Source organism: the organism of the source record quoted next, unplaced genomic scaffold, assembly GCF_019419815.1.
Source record: "Pyrus x bretschneideri cultivar Hongxiangsu unplaced genomic scaffold, Pyrus_bretschneideri_v1 Contig69, whole genome shotgun sequence".
Classification (NCBI taxonomy): Eukaryota; Viridiplantae; Streptophyta; class Magnoliopsida; order Rosales; family Rosaceae; genus Pyrus; species Pyrus x bretschneideri.
The window spans coordinates 541,274-569,244 of record NW_025999808.1 but is presented as its reverse complement, the minus strand read 5'-3'; the positions used below and the strand labels follow the sequence as shown (position 1 = coordinate 569,244).

Here is a 27,971-nt window from a genome sequence, read left to right as displayed (position 1 = left end):
ATCTTAATCGTTGGATTCAATGAATTTATAAATATAAAACTAAATAAAATATACATATGTAGTGGGCCAGCCCCACTAATCCTAAGCTAAATCATGTGCTAAATTTGGCTTTGTTTAAAGTTTTAAGTTTTAGGTCCAATTTTAAGATTGTGTTGGATTGGATATTTTTTTGTTGGGGGGGGGGGGGGGGGAATAGAAGGGGAAAAATAGGTCATAAATCAAGGTTGGAGATGGTCTTTTGAGTCTGTCCTATTAGATCCGTCTAAATCGCGATTCTCTCTTAGACAAAAAATAGACAACTTTTATTTTACTTTTTATTTTTTTAATAAATTGTAAGAGACTTATTGAATACTGAACACATATTCTAAGCTTGTTTTCCACATTTTCATTATGTTCTGATACTTTAAACCTATACATCATTTTATTTTGTAGTTTTTGTTATCTCAATAGGATTATATATTGTTATGTATAAATTAACACTTATGTAGATGATATATACTAAATTTATTTGAACTCGCTTAATTCGCTTAGCGCTAAGCTCTGTGCCTGGACGCGAAACTCCAGCTGGCTACCCGTCCAGCGCTTAGTGTCTTTTTAAACCTTGAATACAACGTAGAGAAAAGAAATAGGGACAAGGAAAAAAAATGGAATTATGAAATTTTCGCCAAACTGTCTGTGGAAACGAGAGGCAAACTGAAAGGACAATACTTGGGTTATAGACTGACGTCATGATGTGGCGAAATAAAAATAACTCACATGTCGTACAATATTTATTTGATGGAATGTATTTAAATCATCATTATTTTCTATACTAAAACCCAAACTCGGATGCACTGTTCATGGACAGTAAAATGGCAAAAATACCCTCGATTTGGTTTATTTGCTGGCGTTTTTTTCACTTGGTTGAACAGTTAAAGGGCGGATTTGCCCTCCTTTGCCACGCGTGTTCTTCGCAGACCACAACGTTTCTCTTCCGGATTCTTCTTTTCTTTTCTCTCTCTCTCTCTCAGAAGCCTTTTGTTTCTCTCAAACCTCTCTTTGCCTTGCTCTCCGATCTCCACTTCTCTATGTGCCTTGCTTTCTTCCAGAAAACGCTCAAGTCAGTCAAATTGGTTTAGATCTATTCGGCGGGGGTTAAAACGGCAACGCTCTCTTGCTGAAAAGTAGCGAATTTGGTCTCGATTTGAAGAAAATTTGAAGCCCTTAAAAGATTGCATCTCCTGCTGCCGATTTGATTTGGGTAATTCTTTGCTTTGAATTTTATGTTCTTGCGAGTGTAAATTGGGATTTTAAATGGGGTTTTTGTTCTGATTTTGGGAATTTTCTTTGTAGCTTCGGATTCTGGGTGATGATGGTTAATTTAGTTTTTGTTTTCGATTTCAGGAGATTGGGTTTTTCGAGTTTGTGACTTTTCTTTGAAGGCTGCGAAGACCTCTGTGTTTAAGGTGAGTGGTTTTGAAATTCCATAGTTTTGATTCTACTTGCAGCTTGAGGTGTGATTTTAGATCTGAAATTTCCAAGCTTTTTGATTAATCTTAACCCAGATTAGTTAAACTATAATTAAATTAATTTTTTTCCGGTTATGTAGCTGAAGTAGCTAAAGTTAAGAAAGAACAAAAGGTAAATTCTTTTCTCATCCTTACAAAATTTGATATTGATTTTGAAAATAGTGAAAACCCAATAAAACAAACTGACTTTCTCAACCGAAGATTATGATATATGTTTCGCATTTGATTATTTAGGATAATTACATGCGTGAGGATTATTAAATGATATATTTGATAAATACGTCTAATTTTAAGGTAGGAGCCTTTAGATTACAACTCACTTTATGGTTTTGCATTAAGCAAATCTGGAGGAAATCTGCTCTTAGTTGATGCTCTGTCTCCATCTTTTTTGCCTGCTTTAATATGCTTTCTTATGATTTCTGCTGTCTTCTGCTCTTAGTTGATGCTCTGTCTCCGTCTTTTCTGTTCTTATGTAAAAATATTGGTTTTGTTCTAACTTCTTGTATATACTAAACGTGAGTTTCCCCGGCACTGTAGATCACCAGTGTCCGGACGGAACTGCCCTCGCTTCTCTGTTTTCTTTCCGTTTGTGTCCCTGTTTTCCACGAGGCGCTCATCTTATTCTCTCGACTTTGAGAGTCATCTTGAGTTAGGGTTTTGTTCCTTCGTTGCTTTTCTTGATTTCGGCTTTTGCTCTTTTCGTTTTGGCTGTTCTTTCTTCCAATCCTCTGTTTCCTGTGATATCCGTGCTTTCTTTCGCGGAAAGGGTTTCTGATTTTCGTGGTTTAAGGGATTTTGTGGTTGCCAGGCCGTTGTGCGTCTATTTAGATTCGGGATTTTTTGCGTTCCGAGGGTTTCGACATCTCTAATTGGGGTAAAGAATTCCTGCTGTTTCCCCCTTTTTCCGTTTGGGATTTCTGGGTTGTGGCTGGGTTTTTGGCCGATTTACACCTCTTTTCAAGGGTGGCGTCTTTGCAGCCCGCTGTGGAACAAGTGTGATCCAACTAAGGTTTATTTTATAATCATTTTCTTTTGGTTTTTATTTTTGGTTTTTCCTTTGTTTTGATGAAACCTTAATCGTTTCCTTTTATTGTCAATTGTGGTGCTCTCTTTGGTTTTCCCTGTTAAAGGAGAATTTTGCGTTTTTGTTCTTCAGTTGGCAAATCTCTGATTTGCTGGTATTTGCAACGTTGCTGTAATTTTTTGGGTATTTTTTTTGCGCTTCTGCTTTTTTTCTGATTCAGATATGGATTGGTAATTATTGGATTTAAACGGATTCGTAGTTTTTGATGAGAGGAGTTGTTGAGGTTGTGTGAAGGTTTGTTTTTCTGGGTTTTATGCTGCAGGGGGTTACAAACACGGAGAGGAGAGGAAACATTAGTTTAGATTGTGATTTAAATTTTTTTTATATGTTCTTGGTGATATAAACTGTGTGAGTGCGGTTGTTTTAAAATTATTTGCGTGTGCTTTTTTATAGTTTTGCTTTTTTCCAGTTTGGATTAAAATGGATTTTGAATTTTTGAGAAGAAATTAAAAGGGTCGTTGGAATTTTGGAAGCCTTTGTGTTTTTGGTGAACACGCAGACAATCTTGAAAATTTGTGTTAAAAGACTAATGTTTGTACATAAAAAAAGTGAGTTGGCTAAAGAAGCCCTTTGGACGCTTTTTGTTAATATCTCATGGGCTTTGCTCTTTGATTTCAGAAATTTTGTGCCCATCTTGGGTTCGCTTCGAACTTGGTTGAGACCGATCTAATCCAGCGTTTCCAGGTGAGTTTTGCATGTTTATCAGCTTATATGGTTTGGATCTTCTTTTTTTTTCATTGGATCGTTATTGTGCGTGTCTGATGCATTTTGTTTTCCAGATTCGGGAAACCGTCCCTTTCAGATTTTTGGATTTTCGATTCTGATTCTTGGAACTCTCTGTGCTAAAGGTATATAAATGTATTATTTGTTTTCTTTGCGGCTAAATTTTACTTTTTTTGGTTTTGTTTTGGTGATTTGGGACCTTTTTTGTGCATGTTTGGGTTGTTAATTGGTAATGCATGTTTTCTTGCTGATTTTTGTGCTAGCAATTTTATTTAAATCCACAGCTGCTTTTTTTCATTTGACTTGCTGTGATGGTTATGCTTGATTCATAAGATTTGAGGTAGTCGTGATAAAATTAGAAGAGTGATATCTATGTTATTTTGGATTTGTGAGAGTGATTTGTCAGAGCAATGAGTAAATTTTCATATGTAGTGTAGGGTCAAGTTTAATAATCATTAATGCGATTTCGTATATGTCTGGTAGAAACGCTATCAAATTGTAGATACACAGTTTGTTGGTGCAGCAGGGGGCTGGAAAATTTTTTCAGTATGTTTTTTATGGTTTGACTTTTTTCTGTTGGGCCTTTCCCCGGCTAAAACAGTACATTTTGGTTGCTCGGTTAATGAATTTGAGATCTGCTGGCACCTGTGACGCTCTTCTTATATTTTGGATAAGTTTTATGTCCTGCTTTTTTCCAGTTTTAAAATGCATTGATAATTGTTGGATTCAAATATATTTATGATTTTTGCGAAGAAATGAGAGGATTCGTTGGAATTTCGGAAAGCTTTGTCTTCATGTTTTACGAACAGGGAGAGGAAGAAAGAAAACATTAGTTTAGATTGCAATTTTAAAACTTTTTATGTTGTTAGTGCTGGAACCAATGTGTTTTGTTGCGAAATTCATAATGTGTAAAGTTATTAGAATTTTGGAAAACTGTCTTTCTCACTTTATCTGGCAAAGTGAACACAACTCTTACCTATATGATTTCAAGTTTTTCCCTTAGAAATTTAAGCTCTATTGGATACATGAGGTATAAGAGTCTGTTTGGGATATTTTCAAGTTTTACTGATTCCTGAAAAAAAGCATGCTTAAGGGTAATCATATTTCAGTTTTTATTGAATTCAGTTAACCATCTTCACTTTTTTGCTTTGATCTGAAGGCTTTGTTTTGTTCAGATATCAAAGTTGGGCATGAGTTTATATGTTTTTCAATGTTTTTATTCCGATTTAATAATGTGATTTAATGGTGCGATGCTGATTTAGGCTATAAATTCAGAGGCTTTTCAATAGGCAAGTTTGCAGCAAGGAATTCAGAGGCAGTTGTATCATTAGCTGAAATATACTAGATCTAATCCTTAGACATCATTTTTCGCTTTGATTAAGATGTGTGCCTGCCTTCTCAATACAAAACTGGCTTACATATCATTTTACACCATATTCACATGTTTTTTTATGCATTTTTACATCCAATAGTTTCAACACCCGCAGCAACGCGTGGACACTATTGCTATTTTTATTCCGAAAATTGGACTCTCCGTTTCAGAGTAACGTCGAACCCCAAAGCTGTACAAATTAGGGCTTGCAGATTCTCTCTTCGAGAATTCTGATCGCATCGTATCCATTTGTCTTCAAATTGAACTTGATTTTCGATGCCTAGGGCTTGAAGGCAGGGTAATCGGAATCGCACTTTTAGCGGCTCCGCACAGATTATCCTCGATTTCAGAGGCCTTAAGATTTTCGATTGGCGTTGTGGTTGAAAGGAATTTCAGGTGAGTAGTTTCGTTCTAATTTTCAGTTTAAGGAGATTTGGGATTGGAATTTCATAGTTTTTGAATGAAATTTATGCATCCGGACTGCGGATTCATCATTGGGTTGGCCAATTTCAAAATCAGGGCACAAATGCGATGCCAAATCCATGGAATCGAACAGAGCCTATATGGGTTTTGGTTATAATTGTTTGATTTGACAAAAATTGCCGATTTTGAACAGTTGTTTCAGTTCAACATGATAAAAATTAGGGTTTTCTTTTGTGATTTTTCAGGTACTTGCATTTGTAATTGTTCAATTCGAGAGGGAAATGCAGGGATATGATAGAGATGTAAGCAAATTTTGGATCTTCGTCAATCTGTTTTTTATTATATGTAAATTTTCGATATTGATACTCTTATTATTTTTTGAAGAAAATTAGTTTGACAATTTTTTGGGATAGGATTATGGTCAATCAGGCGACGAATATGAGGATTATGAGGACGATGAGGATGGTGAAGAATATGAAGAGGAAGAGGAAGATCCAAAGCCTACCAAGGAAGCATTGGCATACCTTGAGTTGAGACAACGCTTGAAAGAACAATTACGAAAGAAGAAAAGCGGTTCTTCTTTGGCCAACTCCAGTAATAAAAAGAAGAAGCTCCCCTATGACAAGTGAGTAACTACTATATAATCGCTGGTTTTCCTTCGTGGAATATCCATGCTTTCTTAGTAAGACAAGGCAGGCAGTTTTGTTTGTTTCTACTACTAGGTTCAATGCTTCCTTATTGTAAGTAACCAATGATTATTTGATGAACAATATATGGCCTTGTTATCTGAAGTTGTAGGGTAGCAGTAAGTGATGCAACTAAAATAGTTCTGTAATGTATTGATTTGCTTGCATTCTACCAATGCCTATAACAATATAGGTTTTATAGTTGCAATTTCTAGGACAGGCTAATGTGTTTTTTTTTCCAGGGGTATCACCGTCTGAAAGTAAAATAGAGAAATGAGAATACATTTTGAAGAGTTGTCATCCTTGCAACTTTATTTGCAGTTCCTTGTTTTCTTTTTTTGTGATGAGGTTATCAGACAGATGATTTGTTTCATAATTTTTCTGTGGACAATATAGTGGTAATTGGTAAATTAGAAGTTTTGAAATTGATTTTAAATTGTTTCCCTACTTATTCTACAGTTTTGGATCTTTCTTTGGCCCATCTCAACCAGTTATTGCTGAGAGAGTGATTCAAGAAAGCAAATCGTTGTTAGAAACCAAGCACCTAACATCCAGTTCTACCAACTCTGTCCATCATGTATGAATTATTACTCCCCCTTTTTGATATAGCTCATAAATTCATAACATTACTTGCTCACATTGACTTTTTTCTGTTCCTGTCATATACAATTGGTCTACACTTTACACATATAATGAGTCCACTTATGCCGTCTTGATCCCAAAATGATTATGGGATAGTTTTGGCCCTGTAATTTCTGTGTTATGTCGTATCTTGTTATTTGTGGAAATTTTTGGGAACTTTAGTTTGTTCAAAGAAATTGATTTGATGTGCATATTATTTGAGATTCTTCTTTCCATGTGGTGTAATTTACAATCTTATTGTTGCTAGAACCATTTTGGAGTTGCTTTTGCTTTCCACCTCTTTTATTGGTTCTAATATTAAATTTGATGAAAGGGTTACCGATCACTTGATTCTTGGTGAGGGTCTGGGAATTTCTAGATTTACCCGTATAGGTTTATATCTTGAAACTTTATGACTTACTTGGCATGCCTGATTTGTGTCTTGCTGCTTATTTTGTTTAGTTTTTAACCCCCGCATTAGCTATTCCTTTTTATGTAACAAAAAAAAATATTTTCTTGGAACTCTCTTCATTTTATGAACTTGCTAATGTTTACAATGATATGCTTAATAAGATTTTTTACATGCCTAAATTCTTGTTGCAGAAAAATATTTTGTTGCAACTCTTCTTTTTTGTTTTAGCACAAAAACATGTCTATAAGTTATAGTGCATTAATTTGATGATGGCACTTTCCTTTGCAGAACAAGAAGAGCTCTGGATCAACCTCTGCTGTAACGAAATCTGTATCAAATGATCAGAAACCCAAAGTCATTAATGAGGTGCTTGGAGCAAATTGTTTTTGTTGGTGTTTTACCTCTGAATTAGTCTTCTAGTTGCCTTATTATGTGCTAATGGAATTTCTGGAAGGTGCAGGTTAAGAGTAAAGTACAAAAGATTAAGGATACAAGAGATTACTCGTTTTTACTTTCTGACGATGCAGAGCCCCCAGCCCCTACAAAAGATCGACCACCTCAAAATGCCTCTGTTTCAAATTCTGGTGTGTTGTGATCTACTACCTCTTATCTGGCTCTCTATTTATGGGTCATTGAACATTCTATTTTCATCGAGGAACTTATATGGGTTTTTTGCTGATGTTAAAGAGGTGCGATCTAGTCAAATGGCGACAAATAATGGCAGACATATACCTTCATCAAATAATGGCAGACATATACCTTCATCAAATAATGGCAGACATATACCTTCATCAAATAATGGCAGACATGTACCTTCATCAAATAATGGCAGACATGTACCTTCGGCAAATAATGGCAGACATGTACCTTCAGCAAATAATGGCAGACATGTACCTTCAGCAAATAATGGCAGACATGTACCTTCAGCAAATAATGGTAGAGTTGTACCTGGCCGTCGTGATGAAAGGAAACTGGTATCTACGAATGGACAGATGCATTCTAAAGTGGGGCCCAATAAGTTGAGTTCTGCCAGTAGACGACCCGATGCAACATCAATGGACTCGAGAAGACAGCTTGGTAGCAACGGTGGAAATGGGCCTGGCCGGCCTCTAGAGACAAAAAGATTGCCATCTAAGATGCCTGCTTCAACCACTGAGAGGAAAGCTTCTACACCAGGCCTAAAGAATCCCATGTCTGGTGTGCCCACCAAACCACCTCTTTCAAAGTTGCAGTCATCTATTCCAAGGCAGCAGTTGCAACAAAAAAAAGAAGTACGAGAATCTAATAAGCCCAAAGTGTTACCGAAACAGTCATCAGGATTGTCAAGACCTCAGGTATGAATCCCATCATCTGCTACATATTTTCTTTCCCTTGAATGGTAAATTTTCCAGAGACCTACTTCTGTAGTTTTTTTTGTAAGTGCATAATATCTGTTAACTTTTCATGGAATTTAGCACGTAAACAAGCCACAAATGCAAAGGCAAATCTCGTCACGTCCTGTGTCTCACGAGCGTCCTCCCAAAAAGAAGCCTATGAGACAGCACCCAGATGATGATGAACCGGGTCTGGATTTTAGAAGTGAGATCAGAAAAATGTTTCGGTAAGTAGCGTATTCATTATTTTTTATTCTTCTGTTCTTAATTTTTAAATGGTTGTAAAACCTGAGGTTGATTTCAAAATTCAGCTTTACTGAAATGACATTGGGCTACTGAATGCAGTTTAGCCCTTTTTGGTCAATTCATGGTTAACAATGTAAAAGTTAAATGCCTGCCAAATATGTTTTTTTCTATTTCATTCTGCTACGTTGAATACATTTTTTTATATACAATTGAAGCCTGAAGGTATTATAACTTGGTGACAAGCCTGATCTTAACAAATTGGAATTTATGGAATGATTTTGTAAAATATCAGAGATTGAAAGTTGCCTGGTGTTGGCCATTACTAGAGCCGAGCGTATTGGGAGATGCCCATTACAAGAATTTTCATCTTGGTTTGAAACTTTGATGGTTTAGGAATTTAGGAACTGTATAATATTGTTCTAATTATCAATCCGATATTCTTGCAGTCAACCAGAAAGATACGCTAGTGACGACGACGATAGTGATATGGAGGCGAACTTTGAGGATATTATGAAGGAGGAGAGACGAAGGTAAGCATGGTGTTTCACTATCAGTAAAGTATCATGATTGTGTGATTTCTTAGCACTAACTGCACTTGTGTCTGTGATAGATAACGTACATTGTGGTGTATGAGCCTTTCTGAGATTATATATTTGTTGTGATGTTGCAGTGCGCTAATCGCAAGAAGGGAGGACGAAGAGCAGGCTAGGTTGATAGAAGAAGAAGAAAGGAGGGAACGGATGGCTAAACAAAATCGCAAGCGTAAGGTCGGTCATTAGAGTGACCAGCCACAGGGAAGGGAAGTGAAGGAAGGGGAATTTTTTTCGCCTCACTTGACAAAAATATAACCAAAAAAAAAAAAAAAAAAAAAAAAAAATTCTTTGGTCAATTTAAGTCCCACCACCATTGTATTTTGCTCTTGTAAAAGCGGAGTTGATGTTTTGGGACTAAATTATCCTGAAGTTGTAGGAGATTTTTTTGGTTGCAAATTCAAATGTATTTCCAACGTAAAATAATGTAGAATGTAGTTTTTTGGGTGCTGGAGAGCGGGGATGAAGATGCATTTTGTGGCTTTATTTTTGGTTTTGCAAAACACCCCTCCGCCTACAAATAAACAGAATGACACCCCAAGGTGCGTCGGGAAGTATTTTCGGATATATTTTGGCAACTTTTCTTCCATGGTACGTACTGCTTAGTGGTTTATGAAAATTAGGGGATTAGATCTTTGCATACAAGGAGTTAAAGCCACCCGTTAGATCTTGCTTAATATTCGTATTACTGAGTGGGACGTCGCATTGTAGGCGATCCATATTTTTATTAGAAAAAATAAAAAATGAGAAAATTTGAGATTGAGAGTAGTGTAAGTGAGTCAGGTGCATGTTTCAGATCAGAATCCATATGTTTCTTGTGAAGGACTCGTCTCTGCTTAGGAATCTTATCTCAAGCTAAAGTGGAGCTTCAGTTTTAAAGAGTTGAGTTTGACTTGCGGCTTTTGGTTCAAGAGTTCAACCAGAGAGTCCTTGAAAGCATTATTTCTTTTTATCAAAAATATTGTGTATCTTACTTTTTTTCTATCGAAAAAAATCTTGTATCTTACTTTTAATTCTGGCTGTTGATTCACCTTTGCTTTGTCGGCTACTATCATTGTTTAAAATATCCACGAAATTGTTGATATTTTCATAGAAATATTCGAAAAATTAAGTATCAATTTGGAAAGGGAAATGAAATGCAAACTTCACAAACATTGTCCTGTCTAATATATGTGTGTGTGTGTATAATCCAAACGTACTGATGTACAAAGATCACAATAAAAATATATACATAATCCACACGTACTGAAGTACAAAGATCACAAAAATAGAAAAATATATTAAATGGTGCATACATAAAAGTTGGAAAAATTTTAAAGCCTATTTTTTGGGAAATTTTCATGAAAACGGTTTGGGTCAAGTTTATTAATTAAAAAAATCATGCTATAACTTATTTAATGAAAAATGCTTAAATTTAATAAAAATAACAAAAGAACTTAAATTTGAATTAAAAAAGACATAATTTTATTATTAACAAAATAAAAAAAATGACGCACGGGACCCTCATGCCCTCACACATTCTATTTATAAAACTTACTACACTGTTTATGAAACTTAACGTTACTACACCGTTTATGAAACTTAGTACAATATTTATGAAACTTATCACACTATTTATGAAACTTAACGATACTACATTGTTTATGAAACTTAACGGTACTCCACTTTGTATATATGTATATTATTTCTTTTGCCTTAGGTAGGTAAGAGTGAAATATACATATATCATTCTTATATATTATTTATTATATGCATGAAAATACACCTTACAAGATTATAGTACCAGATGTGTGTTTGTGTTATCTTGCTTTGTGAAAGACCCAAAAATGGTTGTTATAGTTAGCTAATTCATACATAATATAATATTTTCATGTATTTTTCTTATTTAATTATATTGGAGGAGGGCGGGGTTGGGGGGACGTGCGCTGACACATGTTTATATTTTATGTTTTTTTTTATTTTTTGTTCTTATGATTTTTGGTTAAAATGCAAAGTTTTGAAGCCATTTTCATTAATTTTTTTTTATGAAAAAGAAATTTAATTAAAGAGAAAAACCTCTAGTAGAACTGCTCCCTATAAAAATGTATTTGTAGCAGTAATGGGAAATGACTATCCCAAATATAAGTATCCTATATCGAGTGGTCAACACTAGTAATGACATCAGCAAGAAAATTCGCCTCACAAAGACATGTGACCAAGAGATAAAAGAAAAAGAATTGGCAAGAGATATAATGTCGTCAATGATTGTCAGAAGATGTACTACACTTGTTCAAAATGACATCAATAATAAGTTTGGAATCTCCTTCAACATACATGCCCTTGAAACCTTTGACTATTGCAAATCTCAAAGCATCACGAGGAGCAAGAGCTTCAGCAACAAAAATTGTAACTTCTCTAGGATTGTAGGCACCAACCACAACAGGTGAATCATTAGCATCTCTAATGATGAACCCATCGGCAGCCATCAAAATTAATTTCGAGTTTAGGTGCATGAAGTGGTCTCCACATGATAGTTTGAGATGAACCATGAGCATAAATTGCATATCGTGTATGAATTGATCAAAGCCTTGCAAATTGTAGGAAATCTAAATTATGTTTCGAAATTTCTGATAAATTCTAATAATCCAAAATTAAAATTAATGTTCGAGTCCAAAACTTTTCTAAATTGGTATTGAAATATTTGTTGCCGATCCAATCCGACAGAAAATCACCAAACCCGTTACCAAAAACAAAAAAAACGAATTCAGTAAAGTTAGCCGGTTGCGTTGCGGATACAGGTAAGTAATATTTTAATAAAAATTATTGTGATTTCAACGCTAATTAAGTCAAAATTAATAAATTACAGAAAAGAAAAATCACGACTTTTATCGTCTCCTCGTCCTCCATTACTCAAAACAGTTTGGTCGGAAAAATGAAGGCGCTGATGAGCAGCTCGATCCTCCGCCCGTGGCAATGGCAACCACCGCATCAGAAACCTCTAACTCCACTAGTTTGCTGCTCCGCCGTCAATGCCTCCTCCTCCTCCTCAGAAATGAAGTCAGTCACTTAATTGTTATCATTATTTTCTAAAACCTCAATTTTCTGCTGTACTTTGATCTAATCATTCCAAGCTCAATTAATTTTAGGGTTAAGGGCGATGGAAATGCGGAGTCAGTCTCTCGGGCCGAAGACATTTGGAAACTCTTCAGAGAAGCTCAGTAGAGTAAGCCAAAACCAAACTCCTCAATTGCAATTCATGTTATTTGTGGCTTTTTTTTTCTCTCTGTTTATTTATTTATTTATTTTTAACCTGTTTTAATTCCATTCCACTTTTGGAATGAAAATTCAGATATTCTGCGGTTAAACCAGCAACGCGTTAAGGCGGTAGAAGAACTCAACAAAATCAACAGAGAGAAAGAGCTGTTGGTGGATAGGATTGAGCAACTGGAGCTGGAAAAGCAGGCTGCCAAGACCTCAAGGTACCTTAATCATCCCTGATAAGTATTAGTATTTCTTGTATTCTGAACTCTAAGAATTTGGTGCGGTGTTTCTAACAATCTGAAGTCGGGCCATGGTGAACATGCTTTGGTTATAATTTGAAAGTTTTCGTCAAACAATGTGACAGAAACGTAAATTTGGAGCACGTTGAAAATGATGGGGAACTAATCTATACAAATGAACTTATTGAAATTGGAATTATAAAACGTACAGTGGAATTGAGCCTAAACCATGGGAACTAAAGGTCTAATTTAGGCTTATGTACCATTATGTGATGAAATATTTGTTGTTTTACTTGTTTTGGACAATTGTCGGTGATCATGTTCTTCGAAAGTGAAAGAAGTATATAGAGTTCATGAGGGTTAGTTTAAGAGTGTCTTTCTGTTGATGTACTGTAAACCAGAAGGGTAAGCTGTTGGGAGCCACTCTTTCGGATAGATTCAATGGTCCTCAATGGAATGGTTACCACCATGGAGGCATCCGATTTGAGAAGGCTGGATATGGATAACAAATTTTGCTGACCTGAAGTATTTAATGACACCCTGCAGAAAGGAGACACTGAGATTCTAGCTGAACTCCGTCACTTCTCCGAGAGAATCAAAAGGTAGTGGTTTGCATATTTGACATACAAAATATACCAATCTTTCAATTCCCCTCCACACCCCTGCACGATAAACCCCCCCCCCCCCCCCCCCCCCCCCCCCCCAACCAATCCAAATTTCTGTTAAATGAAAACATATGCACAACATGTGAGGTAGTTCGGTCGCTTCGTTCTTTAAAATAATTGAAAACCCTAGATTTCTGAATGTTGACCTATGCAAATCTGTGTGATTCTATAGCTTTTGCATCTGAAGGTCTAGCGAAGTGACGCTTTTGTTCTCAAGGGAAAGTCATGTGGTGTGCACACAATAAGAGTTAACATTTATTTGGCTGGAATTTATGAAAAACTAACGGCCGGGGCCGGGGGGGGAGGGGGGGGGAGGGGGGGGAGGAGGAATTGGCCAAAAAAATTAGTTTAAGTCCTTGATTTTCCAATTTAAAAGCTTAGGGGGTAAATCAAAAGTTAGGTGAAGTTCAGAGGGGAGATCAGCATTTTACTCTCATTCTTTTTGTCGCTTCTTTCTCTTTCAAAAAGTGATGTTATGTTTTATTTTGAAACTTTCAGGAATGGCTTTCACATTGTCCATGTATGCACGGAAATGGCACGCCCGGTCTCTTTTGGATCCTTGGCTTCATATGTGACAGGCTTGTCTTGTGCACTACAAAGGAAGGGGAATTTGGTGGAGGTCCTTCCCAAGTAATTATGGGACCTCCTTTGTAATTTTTGTTTCTCTTTACTCAGAGTGCTTAACTATGGAAGACCTAAATATTGTTTTCTTTGATAGAGAACTTTAAGACAAAAATTGCTCTCATAAGTATGGGTGGATAATCATAAGTTGATAACTAGAAGAAAAGATGAAACTGTGACAATAATATTGGTTTAGTGAAACCTGTTGTAGGTACTCTGGCAGTAGTATGCTATTGACACATCCTCGTGTAGTCCAAGAAATCTACTAGGTAGCTCTTGCTTAATTCAGTTGCCTGCCGCATTCCTAACGGCCAAGGGAGATAGAGGAAACAGAGTCTGATGTAGGAATGCTGATGGAAGAGATAGTTACACCAAGTATGTTCACTTAGGTCTGTTCTTTTCTCATGGGATCTGAAGTATTCTAGACTTGCCGCTTATTTCATTAGAATGCGCGGTCATGAAGATAGAAAACCTGTAGGATTGCAGAATATGGAAAATGTGAATGTTCTCTTTTTCTTTGTTCAATTTGTTGTTTCCGAAGATATAATTTTGGGAAAGAAGGATCTAATGGTATTCGTATTACAATGGTCAGTTGCATGGGAACAAAATCTGGACCGGGTAAGCTTGAGTTGTTTCTTTGTACACTATATTTATGTTTGCTTTAGAAAATTCAGTTTGGTAATAGTCGAATATATCTGGGTTCAAGGTACACCGCTGACAACATTTGGCTAACCCGTTTACGTGAGAACTTGAGTTCTAACAGTAACATATGAAGTCAGACTTGACCAGGCTCATGGGTATTGCCCATTAACTGGCCATGGTATTATGATCATGAGCCTATTGTGGCTATGTTTTTTATTTTTTAAATGGGCCCTCTCTTGCTGAGGATCATAAGACTAAAAGGGGAAAAATTAAGAAACCCGATTAGTACGTTGATCGACTTGGACTGTGTGGTGGTGAGGTCTTTCATGTGTCTGTCTGTTTGGGTGCGTGCGTGCGTGCATGTGCGCATCTGTGTTCTAGATCCCAAGTACCAACTAACTTCTAACTAGCTCTTTTATTAGAAAAGCATCTGTGTTGTTATAGTGTTATGTTTGAAATTCTGTATTTATCTAGCTTTATCTACTTGTTATGCAGCGTTGTCTATGGCATTGGAGTTACTTTAATTCAACCAGTATACTACTCATCCTTTTTCAATCGTGAGAGGCTATATGGCTACTCAGATGACTTTGAAAGGTCGGTATAATTTTCACTCATATTCTTGACGATTTATCTTTGGGTTGTATTTTGATGAGGTTCTTAGAGGAAAAAACCTTACTAAAACATAGGTTCGTAAGATTGGCCTTTTCTTAAAGTATTATGAACTGAAAGTGGGTTACTTTGAACTAGTATGCTCTCATAGAAATAAAATTATATTGAGCACTTTGGGCTTTTAAAACCATCATGAATTCAGATACTCATGGGTATCTTACTCTCTCTATACAAGAAAAGGCCTAACTTTTGTGGTGCCGTATCTCCATATTTAGGAGATTATATCTAATATGGTATCTAGCTCTGCCATGAACAATTTCTTCTGTGATGGTTCATGTATTTGATGCATTCAGGTTTACCTATTTCTCCTGTGCTTCATTGGATTATATCATAAAATCTGGAAAGCATCCTGATGTGATACATATCCACAACTGGGAGACTGCTATTATTGGGCCACTTTTCTGGGATATTACTGTTAAACAGGTACAGCTTAAAACTGTATTTTCTTTGCTCTATATTGAATACCATTAAATAAGTACTACCGCATCCTTCTCTTTGCTCCCGAGCATGAACCTTTCTTTTAATATTCATTTTCAAAGAATAAATTTGCATGTAATTCATTTCATTTGATGAAACTTAATGCAATGCAACTTGGAAGACGTATTTGATATATATTGACACAAATTTATAATGTATGCGTACAGAGTGATCTAATAAGTAGCTAAGTGTGCGCAGCCCATTGTGTACTTAGCCATACATACTTCAAATTTGATTCCTGGTTGAGATGCTATAACTTAATTAGCTACTTAATAAGGACCGAATAAGGAAGCTCTTTTTCCTATGGATATAATTTGAGGGCAATGTCTCAGTGTGAATTATGGAAAATATGTAGTGGGGAAGATGGTATGATGCTAACAGCTTGCTTACGTGGTAACGTGTCTGTCCTGCATTATACAACTCGCACCTTGTTTAAGGAAATTTATAAAGGATGTGGAAAGGCAGAAAACTTTATGTGGTCAACATGGAAGCCAATCTAAGTACCTTAAATGTCCATCACAGTACTGATATCACTGGCTGCTTTAGTTTTCCGTCACATGAGAGTCAATTTTTCTAATGTATCTTGTTGTATTTTTCTTGCCCCTTCCCAACTTGTGGTTGCAGGTTAGAGAAAAACATTTATTTATTTTTGGCATGGAATTCGTGTCACCGTATAATTGTTTTTCCTCATCTGTACAGGGACTTGAAGGTACAAGAATTCTATTGACATGCCATGACCTCAACTCACAGGCAAGTAGCTGTATATTTTTTCTTTTTAACTTTACATACTCACATGGATCCAATTTATAATGCTGTGTATCGATACTTTAGTGTCTTGAGCATCCAGAGAAACTAGAGTTATGTGGACTCGATCCCGCTAGACTTCACCGTCCTGATCGTTTGCAAGATAATACCAAGGCACATCTCGTTAATATGTTGAAGGTGTATTCCATAGCTATTCTGTCTCTCTTCTCTTGATAATTTTTTGCAAGATAATACAGGAATTCACCGTCCTTTATATATATATATATATATATCTTATGTCATGTAACTAATGCATAATATACACAGTTGGATAGATATTTTTCAATGACTGCATGTTATAGTCTTCTTACGTTGAAGTCACTATTTTATCTTATGTCTGAGAAACTTCCCGCAATTTGTCCAATTTTGACAATGTAACAACATGGGTTAGGATTTGAGTATTGTTTCCGTCTTTCCTGAGTATGATGTGAAATAAGAATGCATTCCAGCCTTGACCTGGTGACTTTATGAATGGTTTACTGTTTAATTCAGATTGTAGATACATAAAATTTAAAATTTTCAAATGAGAATCAATATATCATTTCAACTTTCAACTGAATGGAAATTGGCTCGGTTAAGATACAATTGTGAAGGAGGCCAAGGTAATAAAGTATATTTATTTATGAACGGTTGCAATACATAGGCTCTAGTTCTTTTATGTTTGCTTTTGGGTTGTGATTTTCACACACCCTTAACTACTTTTCCCACACCCCTCCATATTTTTTTAATACTTAATTTGTATCCTACTATTTAATCTTCCATATATACCCCTCCCTATTTAATCTTTCATTAATTACCATCAAAAAGTAGGAAGGGTATATATGAAAGATTAAATAGTAGGATACCAATTAAGTATTAAAAAAATAGGAAGGGGTGTGGGAAAAGTAGTTAAGGGTGTGTGAAAATCACAACCCTTGCTTTTTCATTGTATTCCCTCAAATTTCAGCTTCCATATATAAGTTTGGAGAACACATAAAAAGGCAGCATTGCTATGATGTCCTGGTTTCCAGCTCATTTCATTTGTTATTCAATATTATTTCCCATACTTCAAAGTCCATTCTTTATCGGAAGCTCTAGTTTCCTTTAATATTCGGCATGGATTCCCTGGAGGTTTTATTTTCTATAAATTTGCAGGGTGGAGTTGTTTACTCCAATAAAGTTGTCATTATGTCATCCATACTTTCAAAAGGCAGGGTTATTCAGAGTCTTGAGTCTTGGGTTGGATCCTACCTTGAACATTCACAAGTAAGTAGCTCACTCAAACATTCATGCAGATTCTTTTGGTTTCTTACACTGAAAGAAAATTCATGTAATGTTCCCATTTTCTTTCAGAAACAAAGTGATTATTGCTCCTTGTGGATTTGACAACTCCACCTCAGATCCGTCCACGGACAACTTTCTTCCTGTACAGTATAATGCGAAGGATATGAAAGGGAAAACAGTCTGCAAAGCTGCATTGCAGCAGCACCTTGGGTTATCCGAGCATGCTTCTACTTTTCTTGTACGTATGCATCTGAGGTTATCTGAGCTGTGAACACCTAGTTTTCATTAGCTTGTACTTGGTGTGTTACAACCTGTTATTTCTTAGGTAACCATGTTAGGTGGGTGACAAGTTGAAAACATGGACAAAATTAACATTCTTCGGTTAGATGTGTGTTATCTGACAAAAAAATCCACATTCCAAGTTAAGCCTTGATTGTCTTTCTGAAATTAATCTATGGTATGGGACTGCTTGCTCAGGGAAGCCTTGTCTTCAGAATAACTTGACTTTCTTTTTGTTTTATCTTCCTTTCACCTACATTTTTTATGGAAGGTTTTATACTTGTTTTCTGATTTTTACTGGAAATGCAACAAATTACGAATATTTTATCAGGTTGGATGCATCTTTTCTCTAAAGTATCAGATGTTGATCTGGAGAAGCTGAGGGAAATATTTTCGAAAACTAGCAGGATTGATGTAAAGGTAGGTACTTCCCCTTTTTCTTTTCTCATCAGAAAATTGTATGGCTTAGTGGCCGAGACTTGCTGAACGCCTTTATGATGTGCAAGGGGTAATTTCAAAAAAAAATAATGGTCAGTGTGCTTGGTAGCAAGGGAAGAAATAACTAGCCATTTCTTTCGGAAAACTTTACTTAAGGAACCTGGTATTTAAGTTGTTTTTCTAGATTGTTTCTCGTGGATGTGATGGTTAAGTGTCTTCCTACAGTTCATCGTCATGGGGATTGGCAAAATATCAAGCGTAAACAAGTTGGGATCCTTGCATGAACCCTTGAAGGTACAGGTCGCATTGCCTCTTGTTCATTGTTTTAAGGACATTTGTGGTAAATCATTATAGAATTTTGCTTTTGTATTTTGATCTTTTGCGTCTTAACAAAAGTTTCTGCAGACCCTAATATGTTCAATGCAACCCATAGTTGTGTTTATGAGATTCTTTTTATTCTTTTGATGTGTATAACTATTAGGTCGTAAGTGGCAGTATTTCTTTGATGTGAGAACAAAAGTTGTTGCATGCTTTTCGCGTCACCTATACATATTTTGTGTTCTCCTTTGGCTGCAGGATGCAAATGTACAATTCATAGATGGGAATGATGAAGCGTTATCACATTTGGTTTTCACGGGATCTGGTGTTATCTTATGCCAATCTTTTCATGACCCTGACCTTCAAGTTCCAGTTAGTTCTCTCTTTCCGTCTCCCCAGTGTTAGTTTATGTTCCTGTCTTTTCTCCTTTTAGTTTTAATTGAATACCTTTTAAAATTTCCGGAGAAATTTACTTACGGAAATAATTTTCCTTGTCTGATGTGCAATTATTCATTGTATATAGCTAAAGGCTTTAATATACGGAGCTGGTCCAATTACAGTAAACTCCAACGACGAGGGGTTCGGGTAAGTTTTCTTCTTCGGAATGAAAACGTACAGATGGTTATATTTTCTTGTGCTGTTATTTCATTTGAAAGTATAATTATAAATGTCTCATTGGCTATAACTTTGAACAGGAACTTTGTCGAACATAACTACGAGACCACTAATTTCTCACGTTTCATATGCTGTACGTTTGGAAATATGACTCTAAGCCAAGCCCTGGATGAAATTGTATGCGATTCTTTACCTGGGCATTAAACTTTCAGATTCTCTTCTAAACTCCCAATTATTATCAAGATGCTAAAGTTGTTGAAATCTGCTGTCCTGTTATTTGAAGAAAAACAACCCGTCGAAGTGGAAGAGAAAGATAACGGATGCCATGGAAATGGACTTCTAAGTTGTTGAAATCTGCTGTCCTGTTATTTGAAGAAAAACAACCCGTCGAAGTGGAAGAGAAAGATAACGGATGCCATGGAAATGGACTTCTCGTGGGATGCTGAGTGCTGCGACATCCATACTTCTGCGTATACAGCCTTGAAAAATTTGTGAACGTGTACATAAATGCGTATGTTAGAGCTTGCGTATTCCTCTATGCAGGTTTTCCGTTGCCGAGAGCTGGGTTCTAGAGATGTACAGTTTCAAAACCGAGTAGGTATGAGCGGGTGAATAAGAAAGTTGGGTTTCTGTATCTGTTTCATGTGTGTAAAATGGTGTCAAGTTGTTACAGTTTAAGAATTAGTTAGTGGAAACAGATTTACGCAATTTGGGTGAGTGTGGATGTAATTGTCTACTGCAAAACCTACTTTCTTCTTCTGTTGTGGGTGTGTTTGGAAGTGCTTTTTAAACTTAAAGCACGTAACTGGTGCTTGTCCTAAATGCACTTCAAGTGCTTTTGAAAGCACTTCTAAAATGAGTTCTATGTTATTAGAGTACGAAATTGTAACCGGACCGTTTTAAACCAATCTAAATTGTCATGAGGTGGACTTGAACTCTAACTCTCTAAGGAGAGCGCATAAGCTTTAACTAATGTGGCTGTGTAGACATCTACATTATTATTCTAATCTCAATTGAAAAATGATAAATAAACAAGAAATCAAATGGGGGAGAGAATTATCAATGTTTCTCTACACTAGAGGGGAGAGGGAAGGTTGGAACCCGAGACACAAGGAATGAAGAGGAAAGCTCTAGCTACCAAAGCAATCCACTATTTGCAGTCATTTCTCTATTCACTAATTCTATAATTTAGGTTCACAAAACATTAATCTTATTGCTCACCAAATATTGTATAAGTGGATCAGTACTAACCCGACATGGCAGTGTGACTCTCACAAATAAAAATACTCTTAACTATGGCCTTATGATATATATTGTTGGTTTGTTTGCTTAAGTATTATTTTATAATTATTAATCTACTAACTCTTGCCATTCGAACAGAAATACCGTAGACCATACTACTAAAACAAATTTTTGGTAAAAATGAATATTTGTCATTATTTTCTATAAATGGATAAAAATGAGTTTCAAAACATGGTTAAAGATGTGTCCTGAGAGAGAGGGGAGAGAGGGGGCAGAGGCAGAGGGTGCTGTAAACTTTGGAGGTTGCTTGCGGAACAAGGCTCTCTTTCTCCACCCCTCCCTCTTCTCTCCTCTCTCTCATAATCTCATCATTATTATGGCGGAATCACAACAACGAGAGAAGCAACAGGAGCAGCACCACCATCAAGCGCCTCCTCCAATCCCTACTCCGCCGTCCGATCCTCCCAACCCAGATATGTCGGAGAGCCCCATCTCAGACTCACCTCGATATCCATCATGGTTCACCCCAAAAAGGTAAACATTCCCAACTCAGTTTCCCTTAAATTACTTTTGAATTGAAAATTCTTGGGTTTTCTGCATTTTTCTTATCTGGAAATGTAATTGAGCCAGTAAATTTTCAAATTTTGAAGCTGCATTTGAAGGGAAGAGGTTGCTCCTGGAATGTGATCAAATATTTTGTTTATTTCGTACGTAAAACAGGTTGCTCGTGATGTTCTGTGTGATTAACTTGATTAATTATGTCGATCGAGGAGCAATAGCCAGCAATGGTGTCAACGGTAGCATTGGGGTTTGTGATCCTAGCGGCATTTGTACCGCGGGTACCGGAATTCAGTAAGATTTTTAGAGTTTCTTATGAGAGTTTCGGAGCCTTAGAGGCCAATATTAATCTGGCATTCTACTGTCTAATTCAGTGGCTGTTGTCGCATATGCATTCATTATCCATTTGTTTATCGAGAAACTAGATTCATTTCCGATAAGTTTTTGAAAATCCGTGAAGCGTTTAATTAGGGTCACTTATTTGAATAATTTGCACTATTTTTCACGATTCCTTTGATCTGTTGGTTGTATTTGGTTTACGGTGGCATGTTCCTTACAGGGGAGATTTTAAATTGAGCAATTTTGAAGACGGCTCTCTGTCATCTGCATTTATGGTTGGCCTTCTTGTGGCCTCACCCATCTTTGCATCGTTGGCAAAGAGGTGAGTACTTACAGTATGCATGAGATGAGTTGCTAACTTACAGTATTCATAAGCATTGTTGTCTTTTCAGTCACAATCCTTTTAGGCTGATTGGAGTTGGATTATCTATTTGGACATTTGCCACAGCCGGGTGTGGTGGTTCAATTAACTTTTGGACCATTGCAATATGTCGCATGTGAGTGCAACAATGCTGTACTATTCTCCGATTTTACAACTTTGGCTTTGTTCTTTGCATCAGCATCACCTTCCTGTGTTAGATTGTGGGTTTATAATTGAGGTTTACCATTCTAGGCTGGTTGGAGTTGGTGAGGCATCTTTCATTAGTCTTGCAGCACCATTCATCGATGACCATGCTCCTGCAACTCAGGTTTGGTTTCTTTCCCTTCTCTTCATCCCTCCCTATTGTTCTTTACGATCAAATATGTTTCAGAGGTAGACAATATTTGATGTATTTGATGATTATTTTCACAATTATGCTGAATATTTGTCAATTGTGGGCCCAGAAAACAGCATGGCTTGCTATGTTTTACATGTGTATACCAACTGGAATTGCCGTGGGCTATGTTTATGGTGGATTTGTAAGTTTTAAATTTTGCAAGCTAACTTCATATTTGTACATATATAAAGGCTGCTGGTTGAATTTTTCAAAATTCCATTTTGTTTTTGGGTAAGTGTGTGTCTGTTGGAGCTTGTTAATTGGTTTACTGTGGGTGGGCTCATCTATCCGCTTTTACTCATGGTACCAATCACCTCACATGATATTGTTGGATATCCATGACATCATTGACAAAATCAGTTCAATATTTTAGGGTCTGTAATTATAGAGATAGCTATTCACGTATCTAGACGATTGCTGGCCTTTCCCTCACTTTCTCTTCCTCCCATTCTACAAAACCAATCGAAAAGTTCGATAACTTAAATTGTTGGTTGCAAGAAACAACATGCAATACTCTCTGCCCTTGAAGGTTCCCTTTCACTTCTGAATTTGGAATGTATCCTAGTGTTTTAAAATTAAGCGTTTCTTTCCTTGTACTAAGGTAATGGCTTGTTCAACTTCTTAATTCTTATTAGTAAGGGCAATTGATTTCAACTGCAATTTAGCCTTTCATACACCTCTCTTTATTTGTGGTCATTGGATTGAATAAATCAAATTTATCTATTGGTAGCATCCTTGTATATCATGGTGATTTTGCACTGGGGTAGATGTCTTGTCGTAATGATATTCTGCTTTGGATCAATGTTTAGGTGGGATCCAGTTTCAGTTGGCGTTATGCATTCTGGGGAGAGGCATTAAGTATGCTTCCATTTTGTGTATTGGCTTTTGTGATGAAACCATTGGAGTTGAAAGGTGAATTTTATTGTTTCGTTCTTTTTGTGACTCTGTGATGCATCGTCTGTGATAAAGAAGCTTATGTTTTATATATGATCCATCAGATTTGTTGTAATGTAACTTAACTGGTAACTTTAGGTCTTGCTCCTGCTGACACAAGAAAAACTTTGGAACCTATTGAAACAACTAGTCCTTTAATTGAAGGTATTTCATGTTCTGTTGTTTTGCAAAGTCGATTTCATTTTTCAAAAAAGAAATATTACTCTGTATTTTTTTAGTTCGAAAATGGTCTCAGGAACAGTTTGTGTTGTCATTTACTAGTAATGTAGGATAATTATGGGGTGAACTTTCCGTTCTTTAATTTCTAAAAGATATCCCACGTTAATCTTAAAAAGTATTAATGTGTGAGAAACCTTGTTCGGCTTCAATCATTTGTATCAATATAATCAGTTACATTGTAGCTTTTCCTTAAATGCGTTTGTAAGGGCAGGAACTTCGGGTGGATCTAAGATGTTCAACATAATGACTATGAATGGTAGTGTGGAAGCAGTTCTCCGATGCTTGATATATTTTTTTTTTTTAAATTTCAAGAAGTTATTTGATATCCAAATTTGTATGTTTATTCTGATTAGCTTCTAACTGCAGATTCAGATGTCACAGAAAAAGCTTCTTGGTAAGTAATGATTGCATCCATCTTTTTCCCTATTACTTGGTTATCTTTACTGTCCTTCGTAATTATGAGAAAAATAGAATTATTAGCCCACTTCAGAAGTGTTCCCATTCTGCTCTCTGTCAACTGGGAAAACCTGCTGAGCACTACCAGGTAGGGTGCTCAAATAACAAAAACCGTTGCAATGCATCTGCAATTCAAATGCCAGTTCCATTTCAGATATGGGCACATTAGTAACATGTTTAAATAAATACATGGTTCTCTTTTTCCTTGTGTCCCATGTGGCTAGACCTTGCTTCTTAATCTGCTGTTGGATCTTTTGGCTGCTAGCCCCCTAATCAACTGAAAAAAAAAGTTTTAGTAATGTCAGCGTGATAGAATCAATAGAGAGGGTAGGACAGGATCCTTACACATCTAACATCCTAAAATGGTATTTCTTATCTGTTAGATTGTTCTTCTTTTTGTGTATTTCAGGCCCAGCCCTGCTACAAAGTCTTTGAGCCAACTCTCAAGATTCTCAAGAGATATGAAAGCGCTTTTGCTCGATAAAGTTTATGTTGTTAATGTCTTAGGTACTCCCTCATCCTCTACTTGTTCTTCTAAAATTTTATCCTAATATAGTAAAATATAATTTCAATTGTACTTAATCTTATAGATCTTGATCATGTTTTACCTGTATTGGGTAAAAAAAAAGTGGTAATGTTTGCAATCTTACACTAATTTAACTGGAGAAAGTTCTGATAAAGTGCTACTAAAGGTTACTATTTATTATTTACATACTTTTTATATTTTTTTTACTCACAATTTAATTGACTGGCAGGTTATGTGTCATATAACTTTGTCATTGGAGCCTACTCGTACTGGGGACCAAAGGCTGGTTATGACATTTATCATATGGTATAGCTCTTTGCTCTTTTTTTTCTTTTCTTTTTTTTTTTTTTTGGTCACGTAATCCTGCTTTTTTTGCTAAAAGGAAACTGAATTTTGACCTTAACTATCAAAAGCGTTGGTATATCGATGATCTCCCAGTGATATTACTTATGGGATCAGCTCTTTTACCTTATAAATGCATTATCCGAATATAATAGACTATATTAATAACGGCAGTCTAGCATAAAGGAAATAATATTCTAACAATTCTGACAGTATTCTCGTTCATTGGAACTTTGGACAGAATAAGCCAGATTTGTGGTTCGGAGGTATTACAATTGTTTGTGGAATTCTGGGGACGTTAGCTGGAGGGCTCATCCTTGATGCAGTGACTGCCACAATTTATAACGCTTTTAAGGTGAGTTCTGCTTGTGTCCAGCGTTTATGATACGGTCTTCTTTAACATGTTTCATTAGAATGTGCTGTTGAAACCCTTTGCTTCTTTCACAGCTTCTCTCTGTTGCAACATTTCTAGGCGCAATATTTTGCTTCAGTGCCTTCTGTGTAAGGAACTTGTATGGTTTTGTAGTTCTCTTCGCATTGGGGGAGCTCCTTGTGTTTGCAACCCAGGTAATCTTAAAATTCTCCAATTTGGGTTGAACTTTGGTGGTTTCAATTCATACTGTGCACGCTAAACTTCAATTTGTAATAGTCTGCTTATAATAATGAGTGGATTAGTATATGATGAGTATGATCTTGTCTACTAAACTTTAACGCCATAACTCAACGTTTGGTTATGCACATAAGTACCACCAGTAGGGATGAAAACCCACACATATGTGGTTAGTCTGAAGCATATAATATGATAATGACTGCTCACTGATATATAATAAATATAAAATACTATTCCAGTTTTATATAACGTTTGCCCTGTTAATCACTTTTCCTTGGCAGGCTCCAGTTAATTATGTGTCTCTGCAGTGCGTGACACCAAGTCTTAGGCCATTGGCTATGGCTGTCTCAACTGTTTCAATCCACATCTTTGGTGATGTTCCTTCCTCGCCTCTTGCTGGAATACTCCAGGTGCGCCTTCAAAGTTATTTTCTATATAATTTGTTTGAGGAAGTGGAGATTACTGCTGATGTTTTGGTGATATAATTATGTCACTCTATTACTGTTGGTATTTGGAGAAGCAGCTCCTAGGCGGTATACTGACAGCAAGGGAAAGAAGTTGATTCCAGTGTTCAGTTTGGAGTGAATTTTCATAGAAGGGTTGTCTTGTCGGTTTAGCATCCTCACCATGTTCGTTTTTCCCGTTTTGGGTTTTGTTCTTTTCATATGCAGGACCATGTTAAAAATTGGAGGATAACAACTCTTGCTGTGACATCTGTTCTGTTTCTTGCGTCTGGAATATGGTTCATAGGTTGGTGGAGGACAACTAGTTATAATAATTTGTTCAATTCGTATTATAAATTTTTAAAGCGAGTGAATTTTTTTTGAGCGGCATCAGGTTAATAAGCTTGTACTACTTTTTTTAGGGATCTTCGTTAGCAACAAGGGTAGTTCTGACGAAGATGGTAAGGAAGAAGTCTCCACGGTTGAGACAGTCAAAAAACCACTTGAAGAGAACAGAACTGAGGGAGCAAAAGGCCCTGTTAAAGCATAAATTTACTATAGTGAATGCTTGCAAGTTGCTTGTTTCATCTATAAGGTAATGCCGATGCGATAATTGTTTGCATGTCTCTGTTACCATTTATGCTGGGAAAATGTGTAAATAGTGTTAATTTTCCACGAAAATCTTCGTGGTTAGTAAATTCTAGAGTTAAACAGTAACCTGATCAATTGAGAAACTCACCTCTTGGTTCCAATTCACTATGACTTGTAATGCCCGAACAAGTGGAGGATGGTAATGACGACAAAATTCATCTCCAGAATGCTGAAACCCATTTGAAAATTCATCTGTAGAAGTTTCAAGGTGAGAGTTGTAGTGCTGCTTCCGCTGTTTCCAGATTAGGCCTCTCTATCGAATTATTTGCCAACAAATTTTTTGTTGGGAATTATGTATACGATAAAAAAAGTTTTCTTATTTATAGTTGCCCTTTTAAATCAATATGTAGAGTTTTCGCCTTAACTCGGTGAAACAAGCGATGTAATTAAGTTGTCTGAGATGCAATTCAATAGTTTCCTAGCTTGTCTAATAGAAAAACACCAGCATTTATATTAATGATATAATTTCTTCCTTAATTCAGCTTTTGTACGCAGCAGCACTTTACTTGTGCCTTGTAATCTTGTTCAGTTCTCTACATGTTCTTTTTCGGTTGCTGAAATACCATCGCTGTATGCGTTTCAAATATGGCTGCCATGATTCCATGTCTCGAAATCAACGGTTGTCTTCCTCCTCCTTCTGATTGATTTATTTTCAGGGTATATGGAGTGACGTAAAATGAAGTGTCGTCTTTGTGGCGTAAAACGACTAATTTTTTCCCAGTTGAATGAGGTAGAATTTATGTCCTAGTCAAGGTTCATGGACGACGCTTTGGCGATTAGAAATCCCATGCTGTTGCTGGACAAAGTATCCTTTACACATCAAACACAGGCAGCTATGTTTCTGTGCCAAGTTGTGAATGTTACTGTTTTTCCCAGATGACGAAACTCCTACAAATACTCAACTAGTATATGCACAATGTTTAACTTTCATTCACTATATTGACGTAAAAGGAGTTTGATGATGATTTTTCGGAGAGTGAATGACGAGAAAGACTTCCATGGAACGAGTATACAGTAACTGTGGCATCTTGTATTAACCAACATCGTTACCGTGATGTTTTGGGTTATGTGGGCAATGCTACGTGCAAGTATATTTCCGCGAGACATTGTATGATTGACACCAAACACTATAGTGGCGGTGTACTTATGTCATGTAAGTTGGTCTTGTGAACAACACTTTGTGTTGGTTATGTTGCTTGAATGACAAGGGACCCCATGTGGCAATGTCAGTGTATTCGTGTGGTGGAATGCTCTTAAAGATTAGGAGCATGGACTTTTCTTGGCAGCTATAGTATTAGTTCCGTCTATGATTCCTTAAGATGATGACATAACCGTAGCTTTCTTGAGCAGAAATGGAATGGAAGGAGATATATCCAACCATATACGTGCCACCATACAACTCCTCAAACACTTTGACAAACAAAATCAAGCAAACTTTGATACGTAAATTAAGGATAATGCTAAGTAAACCAAATGACGTGTTAGCAATTAAAAAATAAGCACTTTAATCAACATACTAATCCAATCATCAACAATCATATAATTTGGTTTAAAATTTTGGTCAC

At 36.4% G+C, this 27,971-nt stretch overlaps 2 protein-coding genes and 1 pseudogene across 10 annotated transcripts; all 3 read left to right on the top strand.

The window, feature by feature from the left end:
- The first annotated feature begins 1,019 nt into the window (after positions 1-1,019).
- On the top strand, positions 1,020-9,524 carry LOC103941640 (protein SPT2 homolog). 7 transcript variants are annotated; one of them, XM_048573547.1, is made up of 16 exons: positions 1,020-1,240; positions 1,384-1,445; positions 1,589-1,620; positions 2,299-2,517; positions 3,211-3,276; positions 3,372-3,440; positions 4,788-5,083; positions 5,356-5,412; positions 5,524-5,735; positions 6,256-6,373; positions 7,118-7,195; positions 7,290-7,413; positions 7,517-8,163; positions 8,284-8,429; positions 8,895-8,978; positions 9,119-9,524. In XM_048573547.1, the coding sequence occupies exons 8-16, from the start codon at positions 5,392-5,394 to the stop codon at positions 9,225-9,227; spliced, it is 1,539 nt and encodes a 512-aa protein (XP_048429504.1). In that variant the 5' UTR covers positions 1,020-1,240; positions 1,384-1,445; positions 1,589-1,620; positions 2,299-2,517; positions 3,211-3,276; positions 3,372-3,440; positions 4,788-5,083; positions 5,356-5,391; the 3' UTR covers positions 9,228-9,524. The 7 variants fall into 7 exon arrangements, with proteins under 7 accessions (XP_048429504.1, XP_048429502.1, XP_048429503.1 ...); XM_048573545.1 differs by having other exon boundaries at positions 2,046-2,517; XM_048573546.1 differs by lacking the exon at positions 1,589-1,620 and having other exon boundaries at positions 2,046-2,517.
- A 2,337-nt stretch (positions 9,525-11,861) lies between these two features.
- Positions 11,862-20,067, top strand: LOC125472277 (annotated as a pseudogene).
- A 709-nt stretch (positions 20,068-20,776) lies between these two features.
- On the top strand, positions 20,777-26,883 carry LOC125472287 (probable sphingolipid transporter spinster homolog 2). Of its 3 annotated transcripts, XM_048573516.1 has the most exons (17): positions 20,777-21,084; positions 21,271-21,402; positions 21,668-21,769; positions 21,840-21,944; positions 22,061-22,136; positions 22,273-22,347; positions 23,015-23,117; positions 23,238-23,303; positions 23,745-23,772; positions 24,244-24,341; positions 24,590-24,666; positions 24,944-25,057; positions 25,150-25,269; positions 25,594-25,722; positions 25,984-26,062; positions 26,178-26,350; positions 26,537-26,883. In XM_048573516.1, the coding sequence occupies exons 1-16, from the start codon at positions 20,792-20,794 to the stop codon at positions 26,303-26,305; spliced, it is 1,725 nt and encodes a 574-aa protein (XP_048429473.1). In that variant the 5' UTR covers positions 20,777-20,791; the 3' UTR covers positions 26,306-26,350; positions 26,537-26,883. The 3 variants fall into 3 exon arrangements, with proteins under 3 accessions (XP_048429473.1, XP_048429472.1, XP_048429474.1); XM_048573515.1 differs by having other exon boundaries at positions 26,178-26,883; XM_048573517.1 differs by lacking the exon at positions 23,238-23,303 and having other exon boundaries at positions 26,178-26,883.
- The last annotated feature ends 1,088 nt before the right edge of the window (positions 26,884-27,971 follow it).